The sequence below is a fragment of the Citrus clementina genome, unplaced genomic scaffold (assembly GCF_000493195.1).
Source record: "Citrus clementina cultivar Clemenules unplaced genomic scaffold, Citrus_clementina_v1.0 scaffold_9, whole genome shotgun sequence".
NCBI lineage: Eukaryota > Viridiplantae > Streptophyta > Magnoliopsida > Sapindales > Rutaceae > Citrus > Citrus x clementina.
In genome coordinates, this window is record NW_006261964.1 from 12,791,138 (window position 1) to 12,802,413 (window position 11,276).

At 38.4% G+C, this 11,276-nt stretch overlaps 1 protein-coding gene across 3 annotated transcripts; it reads right to left on the reverse strand.

Annotated features, from left to right (window-relative positions):
• Nucleotides 1–7,314: 7,314 nt before the first annotated feature.
• Nucleotides 7,315–10,904, reverse strand: LOC18033043. Of its 3 annotated transcripts, none has more exons than XM_024189140.1 (6): nucleotides 10,771–10,904; nucleotides 10,350–10,512; nucleotides 9,194–9,874; nucleotides 8,936–9,110; nucleotides 8,607–8,846; nucleotides 7,315–8,489 (listed from the first exon to the last, which is right to left on the reverse strand). In XM_024189140.1, exons 3-5 carry the CDS (start codon nucleotides 9,615–9,617, stop codon nucleotides 8,834–8,836), a joined length of 612 nt encoding a protein of 203 aa, XP_024044908.1. In that variant the 5' UTR covers nucleotides 9,618–9,874; nucleotides 10,350–10,512; nucleotides 10,771–10,904; the 3' UTR covers nucleotides 7,315–8,489; nucleotides 8,607–8,833. The 3 variants fall into 3 exon arrangements, with proteins under 3 accessions (XP_024044908.1, XP_006420754.1, XP_024044904.1); XM_006420691.2 differs by having other exon boundaries at nucleotides 7,315–8,495; XM_024189136.1 differs by having other exon boundaries at nucleotides 7,315–8,495; nucleotides 8,575–8,846.
• Between the last annotated feature and the right edge of the window lie 372 nt (nucleotides 10,905–11,276).

The window sequence follows — 11,276 nt, forward strand, 5'->3', positions numbered from 1 at the left end:
CGCATCTAACTTTTACATTTTTCACATTTAGTATTCTAATAATTTATAAATTTTATAACGTTAGATGCTGATTCCGGAGGAAATTGGACATTACCCACTCCCTCTTTTTTCCTTATTTATCTTTCCTATTGAGTATATCTTTGTTTCCCTCTTTAGTAGAAGGCTTTTTAAGCATGGATTATATCTCTATACAATAATCCTCAAGAGCTCTCAAAATGCCTTAGCATAAATTTTTCCTAAGCAATCAAAAGAAGAAGGGGGAAAAAAAAAAATACTTGAAAGCACAATATTTCTTCGTATTAAATTTCTTTCCTAAGATTCAACCACTTTTGAATTTTGTTTAAAACAAGCAAAATAAAAGGCTAACGAAGGGAAAATGAATGTAAATGCAGGCAATCAATGGCCAGACCTCTTAAAAACAAATTTCTTGTAGCTTTTTCCAGTGAGCTACCCCTTGAGGAAAATCTGGAACTAGAAGAGCTGGAAGTATCTGCTGAAAGGCGCGAAGCTCCACCCGATGATACCTTGGCACAAATCTTGCAACAATTGGAAGAAATGAAGAAGGAAAATCAACAACTAAAGGCTAGTCTCTTTGCACTAGAGCAACAGCCAAAAGAGCCAAGAGGGAACTCGGAACGAAGGGAACGGAACTTGAGACCCCTTACGGAAATGGTAGTAGCCCACACTGATCAATATCTAAAAGACCAGCAAGAGACCGATATAAGTGAGGAGTAGCGGTTCCAGGAACATTTACAGAAAGGAATTCAGAGGTTTTGGGCGACTCTAGAAAAATTTTCAGATGGCTTCCACTACTGATGATGCTACCATGGCGGCTCTTAACATCAATTCCACCCCATTTGTGGAAAGTATTATTTTCCCTCCTAAGTCAAAAAAATTTCAGGCTCCGAACTTCCAACAATTCAACAGGAAAACAAATCATGAGGATCATCTAAACTATTACAAACAGAAATTGGCATTCGAAACTGATGATGATGCCACATTTTCCAAGGTGTTCCCCACCAGCTTGACCGGACCAGCACTAAATTGGTTATGTGGCTTGCCTCCCAATTTCGTTAAGAATTTCCATGACTTGTGCACATAATTCCTTGCACAATATTTCTGCAATAGAAAGCAACCAAAAACTGCTTCCCATCTCTTTAACCTCAAATAGGGGGAAAACGATAGGGTGAAAGACTTCCTCTTCCGCTTCAATCAAGAGATGACCTTAATAAGGAAAGTTGATACGAAAGTTGCTGTAGCTGCTTTTTCCAAGGTAGTAAATCTGAACACGGAATATGGGAAGTACATTCTCAAGAAGAATTTTAAAACCATGGAGCTAATCAATTTAAAATCTCAGCAATATATAAGGTTGGAAGATAATGAGGCCTTACAACAACAAATGGATGCAAAAGTTTTTGTAACACCACCTCCAACACCCCAAGGTGGTGGCAAGCGCCCAATCCCGCAGTACACGGAAGAAGCAAAAAAGAGAAGGAAACCAGATGAATCAAAATTTGAGCCTTTGAATGCTTCCTTATATCAAATTTAGATGGAAAACAATGACTCCGGAATATTCCGTACCCCGAGGCCCATCAAAGCGCCCCTTGAAAAACGAAATTAGTCCAGCATTGTCTCTTCCATAATGATAAGGGACATGTCATCAACAAGTGCCGCACTTTACGAATCCAGGTTGAGGCCTTGATAAAGGAATGCATGCTCTTAAAATACAAAATGGCTACTGGGCAAAGTGTTGTCCAACCCACTATTCCTCTTGCCCTTGAGGCAATCCCGAAAGAGGAGGAAACACCTTCCATTGTGCATCTAATACAGGGCTTGGAAAAAAGCAATGACATCTCGGAATCATGCTCTTCCTATTAATCGGTTTCCGAGATAGGGAGTTTTTTTTATCTCATTGTAGCCAGATAGTTTTACGGAATCACAAGCTGAAGATGATGAAGCAGCATCGAAACCCAAATCCCCAGCAACAATCCATGCAATCCACGGTTCCATCTATGACTACCTTAAAGAACCATAGAATGGGGAAATTGCATGCATTGAAGGAAAATTGATGCAAATGACTCTTATTGAGCTGCACTCTGAGGCTATCCATGGACGGCCGGTATCAAATTTCGGTGGAGAAGTTTAGTGTGCTCAATACAGAAGGGCGCTAAAGATGCAGCAGTGCAGAATTATTGAAATTTCCCCACCTGTTATCATGTTCATTTCAGAGGATCTCTCCGATTACCTTTACCCAAAATGACTTAGAAGGGATTTATATGCCCCATATAGACCCCTTGGTCGTTACTTTGGAAATCGCCAATATTACGGTCAAAGAATCCTCATTGATGGGGGAACTAGTACAGAAATCCTTTATTGGGATGCATTTAAAAAAATGAGACTTAAAGAATCAGACTTGTGGAAGTGTTATGCCCCACTTGTGGCCTTTGAGGGAATAAGACTAACGGCAAAAGGAATCATCAACCTCCCCATTAAAGCTGGAGATAAGATTGCTTCAGTTGATTTTCTAGTTGTTAATGCTCCATCATCCTACAATACAATTTTGGGGAGGCATTGACTTCACTACATGGAGGCAGTTCCCTCAACACTACACCAAGTAGTCTGATGTGTCTCTCTAACAGGGAGGGGAACATTTGATATAAAAGGAGATCAAATGATGGCAAAGCAATGTTATTATATTGCCATTAAGCCTTGCAAGGGAACTCCTGGATCAGAACTCGTTTTGGGTAACAGGAAAAAGTCGGCAATTGAAGAAAATGGGAAAACTGTTATTTCGAAGCATGTATCGATTGAGGAATATGTTCCTTCAAAACAACAAGTGGTGGAGGATGGGGCTAAATAGCAATTACAGGATTCGAGGCCAAAGTGGATGTCTCGTTCCTTGCACTACGAGGCTCCGATTGTCGAAGACTTAAAAATGGTATCTTTAGACCCTTTGGCCCCAAAAAAGTAAGTGTAAGTTGGAACCGAATTATTCCCGGAAGAAAAAACACATCTCATTTCTGTGCTCAAAAGAAACCAAAATGTTTTCGCATGGTCACATTAAGACATGCCTGGAATAGATCTGGAAGTTGCACGTCACTGGATACCAACTGACCCTATGGTAAAACATGTGCAACAAAGACAAAGGCGATTCGCTCCAGCAAGGAACAAAGTCATCGATGATGAAGTGGAATGACTCTTCGAGGCAGGATTCATTCGGGAAGTTCATTACCCATAATGGAACTCTCATGTTGTTGTGGTACAGAAAAAAAATGAAAATGGAGGGTATGCATAGATTATGTGAGCCTCAAGAAGGCTTGTCCAAAAGATCATTTCCCTCTGCCAAAGATTGATCAATTGGTTGATGCCACCATTGGTTATCAAAGGCTATCTTTCCTGGACACATGTAGTGGATATAACCAAATCCCTATGCATTCAGAGGATGAGGAAAAAACAAGTTTCATCACTCCGAGGGGCCTATTTGTCTATAAAGTCATGCCTTTCGGATTGAAAAATTTCGGATCCACTTATCAAAGGTTTATCACCAAAATCTTTGCCGGGCTGTTAGGGAGTATTGTGGAAGCCTATATTTATGACACGGTAGCCAAGAACTGGAGGACGGAAGATCACATTGCAGACTTGGAGACAGTTTTTTATGTTCTAAGGAACTACAATATGAAGCTCAATTCCTCAATGTACTTTTGGGGTTCCTTAGGTAACTTCTTGGGTCATATAGTTAGCCAAAAAGGAATAGAAACTAATCCGGCCCAAAGTAAAGCATTATTGGAGACTACGGAACCAAAAACAGCAAAGGAGATTCAGGTGCTAACCGGAAGAATTGCAGCATTGAATAGGTTCATTTCCTGAATGTCGGATAAGTGTAAAAGCTTTTTGAAGCTTAAGAAAGCTGGAAAAAAAAATGGAGTATAGGGGACGGAACAATCTGAAGCCTTGAAGCAGTTGAAAAGTTATCTTGTCCTCCCTCCCATACTTTCCATACCAAAGTTTGGGGAGGAACTTTATTTGTATCTTACTATATCCCATATTTCAATAAATGCAGTACTCTTAAGGGAAGAGGACGAGATACAAAAGCCTATCTTTTTCACTAGTAGAACTTTGTCAGATCCAGAAACAAGGTATTTCGTTGCAGAAAAGTTGGTCCTGGCACTAATCCATACAAAAGAGAAACTCTGGCACTACTTTGAAAGCCATCGCATAATTGTAGTGGCATCTTACCCTTTCAAAGTTATTCTTTCTAAGCCAGACATAGCGGGAAGAAATGGTAAAGAAGCAATGAGTTTGAGCACTTTTGACATTCAATACAAGCCCAGAACTTCGAAAAAAGGGCAAGTCTTTGCAGATTTCCTCCTCGAATGTGAACCATCAATTGAGGATCAGTCTTTGCGGGTCTTATCAACAGAAGGGGAGGAATGGTTTTTGTTTATTGATGGCTGGAGCAATAATGATGGGGCGGGAATCGATCTGCATTTAAAAAGTCTAAAGGGAATTATTGTCGAAGATGCCTTACGAAATGCTTCCAACAACGAAGCAGAATATGAAGCTTTCATTGCGGGACTTAAGTTGGCTATTGGCCTCCAGATAAAGCATCTCAAAGTCTATATTGATTCCGCATTAGTAGCTTCCCAATTGAGCGGGGAATTTGCTTCAAAAGATGATCGCATGACTAGCTACCTAGCCTTGGCTAAGAACTTGGCACAAAACTTTGAAAACATAACCCTCCAGTAAATCCAAAGAAATGAAAATGCGAAAGCAGATAAACTAGCCATTACGGCATCCGGAGGTGCTTACATGAATTTTCGGCAGGTGTATATCACAGCTCTCAATTTTCTTTCCATACAAAAAGAAGGGCAAAAGGTGTTGTCAATCCAGCATGATGAGTGCTGGATGGATCCTTACATATCATATATCAATGAAGGAAAATTCCGGAGGATAAAAGCGAAACACAAAAGCTTAGAATGAAAGCAAGTCGCTTCTTGATCATTGATGATGAGCTCTATCGAAAATCCTTCGCTGGACCTTTACTCTTGTGTGTAACTAAGCAAAAAGGGAAGGAAGTGCTATCGGAAATCCATGAAGGGCAGGCCAGATACCATTCCGGGGCAAGAGCTTTACAACACAAAGTTCTAAAGTAAGGCTATTATTGGCCAACATTGAGAAATAATGCCGAGGAATTTGTTCGTAAATGCAAAAAATGCCAAAAGCATGGTTCCTTAATCCATAACCATCAGAATTCCTCAGCTCAATGATGAGTCCTTGGCCTTTTCTACAGTGGGGAATAAATATTGTGGGCCCACTACCAACTGCCCCTGGAGGAGTACGATTCGTACATCTAGCAACCGATTATTTTACTAAGTGGGCTGAAGCTTCAGCTTACTCAAGTATCACGGGAAATGAGGTAATCAAATTCCTCAAATGCAATATCATCACAAGATTCGGTCTTCCACAAATCCTGGTTTCTGATAATGAAAAACAATTCCAGAATGCTGATATGGAAAAATGTTGTCAAGAGCATGGAATAGAACATAGATTTTCATCCCACAGCTATATGCAGGGAAATGGACAAGTAGAAATTACCAACCGAACCATTTTTGACAATCTAAAAAAGAAGCTGGAAAGTCGGAAGGGGTGATGGTTAAAAGAGCTTTCGAATGTCTTGTGGGCTTATAGAACATCGAAAAGCTGGCCAACAGGGAACTCCCCTTGTGTACGACACAGAAGCTATACTCCCAACTAAAACTACACTTCAAACCTTGAGGTCAAAACTCGCCCATCTTGCTGAAAACAATGCCTCCCTAACACTGGACAAGGATTTGGTTGACAAAGCTCGAGACCCAGCTGCAGTACACATGGTTACTTACAAACAATGAATTGAAATGCTATACAACAAGCATGTTAAGTTCCAGAAATTCAAGGAGGGGGAACTTGTCCTCAGAGTAGCGATGGATGTCAGGAAAGAGGTCAATGTTGGAAAAATGGCAGAAAAGTGGGAATGACCATACCAAATCAGGAAGGTACTTGGCAAAGGGGCTTACAAGCTTCAAACACTTGATGGGAAAAAAGTCCCCACTACTTGGAACGTTATTCACATGAAAACGTTCTATGCCTAGGAAGAACTTTACTTGGCACCATCTTATCTCCTTTAATTCCTACAATCAGTCCACTAGTTTATTTGTTTATTTTAAGTACTGTTTTTATTTCCCTCAAGGCTATGCCAATGTAAATATGAATGCTATTATGAGCTTCCTGCTTGGATTATCAATGAGAGATGGTATTCAGGAAAGCCCGCTATATTTTCCAAAAACATCACCATTTTATCGTAACCACAGTTCTTTATTCCATATAAGCTTGAGTTGAATAACTATCTCAAAATAATTATTTCGTATGAGCTTAAGTCAAATAACTACCTTGGAAGAATTATTTTGTATAAGCTTGAGTTGAATAACTATCTTGGAATAATTATTCCATATGGGCTTAAGTCAAATAAACTGCCTCGGAAGAATTATTCCATATCAGCTTAAGTTGAATAAATATCTTGGAATAATTATTCCGTATGAACTTAAGTCAAATAACTACCTCGGAAGAATTATTCCGTATAAGCTTAAATTGAATAACTATCTCGAAATAATTATTCCGTATGAGCTTAAGTCAAATAAACTACCTCAAAAGAATTATTCCGTATAAGCTTAAGTCAAATAAACTACCTCAGAAGAATTATTCCGTATAAGCTTAAGTTAAATAACTATCTCGGAATAATTATTCCATATGAGCTTAAGTCAAATAATTATTATGTATCAGCTTAAGTTGAATAAATATCTTGGAATAATTATTCCGTATGAACTTAGTCAAATAACTACCTCAGAAGAATTATTCCGTATAAGCTTAAGTTGAATAACTATCTCGAAATAATTATTCCGTATGATCTTAAGTCAAATAAACTACCTCAGAAGAATTTTTCCGTCTGAGCTTAGGTTAAATAATTATCCCGGAATAATTATTCTGTATAAGCTTAAAAGAAATAATTCTCCTAAAAGGCTTATTCCGTATAGTATAAGAGAACATGATTCTTCCACATGAATGATTTTGTAAATAATTCTTCTGAGAGCAAAGTTATTTCCGATGAACATAAAGAAATTATAATCCACAAAAGAGCTCAATGACTACATTATTTACTCGAAAGAGATAATTCTCTATCAATACTTATAAATAAAGAATATGTAAGGCTCTCCTAAAAGCTTAATGGAAACATATATATATGTACACAGATTAAAATAATCATTCCACGCGCAAAGGCAGTACAGAAACAAAAATTGTATATATAGCAAATCCAAGCTGCAAACAAACATAAGTCTTACACAAAAGATTCGCACTTCTACAAAAATTCCGAAAAGCCAAAAACAACAAAGAAAAGAAGAATTCTTACTACATAAAACCTAAAGGAAATGTCCTTCATGAGCAAATACAAAGTCAAATAGAAATCTGCTAATTCATGGAACTCCACCTTCTGCACCCTTTGAAGTACTAGCACCGGTACCTCCCTCCTCACTATCCTCTGGATTTGGGTCAGGAATCACACTCTCTCCATAACCATCCTCATCATCATCAGAACTAATCCCACATTTCTCACTTAAATCAATAGTAGAAACATCCTTGCCAAGATGGCGCAACGACCAACCAGGCTCATAACCAATCGACTTGTTGAACTCTCGAGGCTTCACATCATTCCTAGAACGGCCATCATGCCACCCACAATGATAGTACAATGCCATTTATGCTTTAGAGGCTTGATCAAAACTTCCCCAGCAATAGTCCATTTTTCCTCGGCAATACGATGACTTTCTTGCTCCTCAGCCAACTCTTTCCTAAGGACACCCTCTACCTTCTCCTACTCCTTTTCTTGCCTCAAAAGAAGCAACTCTGAATGCTCCTGCTCCGCCTCTTTAAATTTTCTCTCTAACTCCGCAATTCGGAAGTTCCTTTCCACAATAACAGATCTGGCACCTTCTAACTCGGATGATAATTTCTTGCGAGAGTCCGCAAACCCCTTACAGTTATCATTCAAATGCTGTAATTCTACGATATTTAATTCTATATTAAAATACGAGCAGAGAATCGAAGAACTCTCTTTCATATATCGCTGCATACAATGCATGAAGTGCTCCCCACATTTTCCTCAGGCTTACAGCCAAGGAGCTTTTTCACCTCTAACAAGTCCCCCATAACCGTTGCATCCAACAATGAAGGGGAGAAAATAATACCAAAGGATTCTCCAGCCTTGGATGCAATGGAAATTCCAGGCACCATTGCTGCTTCAAAAACCTTCTAATCCTTTGATGAATCATTCACAACCTTCTTTTTCTCAAAAGAATGATACTCCGCACCTGAAGCACCCTTATTTTTTCCAGCAAGAACGGACTCATGGTGACTTCCGAAATACTGAGATATTTCTTCCACAGCATTGGAAATATACGCTGAAACTAAAAAAAAAACTAAAATAAAAAAAAATTCCCTACTAAATATTAACAACTACTTAAAATAAATTATGGAAATTGTCACCAGCAAGAATTGTCGAGGAATGAATTCCACACCTGATTTTGCCTTCTTTGAAGCATAATCCTTCTGGGGATCAACCTGGCGCTTCGAATAGGGAAGTCTCGGTACTTTAGACTTTAACAGTTCGGAAGCTTGTACTTTACTTAAATCTACAACCGGAACAGTTGTAGCTCCCTCGGAAGTTCCTATAGTAGTAGGAACTACTTCCTCCACAACCACACCCTGCTTTCCGCATTCAGCATTCCCCAAAGGAGAAGTTTCACTAGAGTAAATAGCTACACAATTAAAACAAAACATGAAGTCAGGTAAGAATAAATGGAAAAACTAATAACAAAAGGAAAAGTCATAAAAATCCAACACTTACCATCGTTCCTCCTCTTTTGATTTTTTTCTTACATGAGCATTGTTATCCTCTCTATCACCGGAAAAAGTTTCCTTACTCGAGCAACTCTTAGATAAAATTTTCTTGCCACCAATCTTATGGTCCTCTTTCGTCACTACTCCTTTGGTGGATCGAAAAAGATATTCATCATGATTTTCTGAAAACAAAAAAGTATTAAGAGAATAATATATATGTATACAGAAAATAACAACATAAGCAGGAGCGAAGGAACTTATATACCATCGAATTCTAACTCATCAGAATCGGTTGGAAGAAGAACTTTGCTTAGCCCCTCTTTTTGCACCCCTCTCGAAGGATCAGAATATTTCTCCTTTCGTGGACCAACATTTCCAGGTTTCTCGCTATGCGTTTTTTGTGTAGGATTAGCCATTGTCTTCCTACGCCCAGATGAAGCCCCTCGGATGGGAACATCACCTTTCTCTATATATCGCTTCCTAGCAACCTCGCTAGCTTCGCTACTTTGTCTCTTAATAGGAATCTTCTCTCTAAGTTGTGCCTTCTTTTTATTAACCTTCCTTGGAATATATAATTGCTTAGACCCATAGGGAGGAGACATTGGGTTCGATATAGGCTCTTTGGCCCCTAAGTCTATAGGAATCCCATCCGGGAGAGGAATGTCAGGATTCTCATCCTCACCAACCATATATAAGTCAAGTATTTTCCTCGCATCCTCATTTATTTCATCGTTACCGGAAAGGCGGGCAAGTCCACGTGGAAAAACAATGTAGCCTCCTCCCAAAGACAAGCTATCAACATGACGACCATAGTTAAATCGACCAACGCGTCTCAAACATTGACGCGAAATCAATTCTGTAACACACAGAAAATCCTTTCCCTAAAAATTCCTTTCCAAATACACCACTCGAACACCCAATAAAGGAGGATCAACAATAGGCCCAGCTAAAAAAAAAAAGGTGAGTAACGTAAATAACAAAACAAAAAGCATCAACATATAGCAAAACAAAAAGGAATACAAACTTATAGAGTTTTTTTTCCGAAAGACACAACTAAGAACATAAGATTCCATATGCTCCCTTCTACACCAATAGCCAGTAACTATTGCAGGACGATTGATTGACCACTCCCTAAACTGGTCCTTTTTCATCGAAGAAGGAATTTTGTAAAAAACGCCTTTATCCTCAAACCTCATGGCCGTGAACCATGAATCCCTTTCGTCCTTAGGACCGCTATAAAGTTTAAGTCTATAACATATTAAGAAATCATACAAGGAGAGGAAATAGGACCCCTTAAGAGCCAAATTAGTGGTGGCAAAAGCTTGTAATGGTATTAGAACACAAGGGTTAATCATCAAAGGCGAAACTCCACAACAAGCAAAAAATTCCATAACCAGGGGAGGAATAGGGAATGATAATACCTCAATTTGTTGGCGGTAAAATAAAATCGAGTCCCTGTCGGTTTCGGGGTCCATAATATCAACATTATCTGCAAGCTCTCTCAACTGGACATCAGGGCCAAGGTCCACGTATTCCATAAATCGGTCAAATAAGAGCCTCTCTACTCTAGGAGCAACCATGTTCCTATAAAAAAAAAATCAAATTGAGAAAAATTCAAAGCCGAATAAAAAAAAAAAAGAGGAGAAACAAAAAAAAAAGCAAAAAGGCAAAAGGCCATGGGGAGGAGGAACACACAAAAAAAGAGCAAAAGAAGGGACAAAAAGAAAGAGAATCGAGAGAGGAAACCAAAAAAAAAAGGTAAGAAAGAAAAACAAAAAATAAAATAATAATAATAATGAATGATGAAGAAAAACAAGAAACGAAGCATGTTCTAAATCTTACTGGGAAAGTCTTGAGCAAAAGAAAGTGATAAAGAAAGAGCCTTGAGCCAAAAAAAAAAAGGAGTGATGAAAAAAAGTAAAGGCCTTGGAGTCACGAAAAGTTGCAAGAGAAGCATTTTTTAGAAGTGTGAAAAAGGAGATGAAGAAAAAGCAGTGACCTAGAAAGGTGGTTAAAATAATTATTTAAATAAATTCAAAAGGGCCAAAAGCCTAAGTAACCCGTTACCAGGGAAGTTAAGAAAGGCATTTTTGTTAACCACTTCAGCTGGTAATTAAATATTCAAGTATAATGTGTATCTTAAAAAAAAAAAAAAAGGTACAACGAATCCTATTACTTTTAGAAAATATTTCGAGAAGAATAACATATATTACAAAACGGTCACTTTTTGAATAAAGTATTTTTAAATAAAAATACACTTGTGGGGGGAGTGATGTATGTACCATAACATAGAGGCACCAAATTACACCAAGTGTCCAAATAAAAAAGAAAAAAAGAAAGTATCTCAG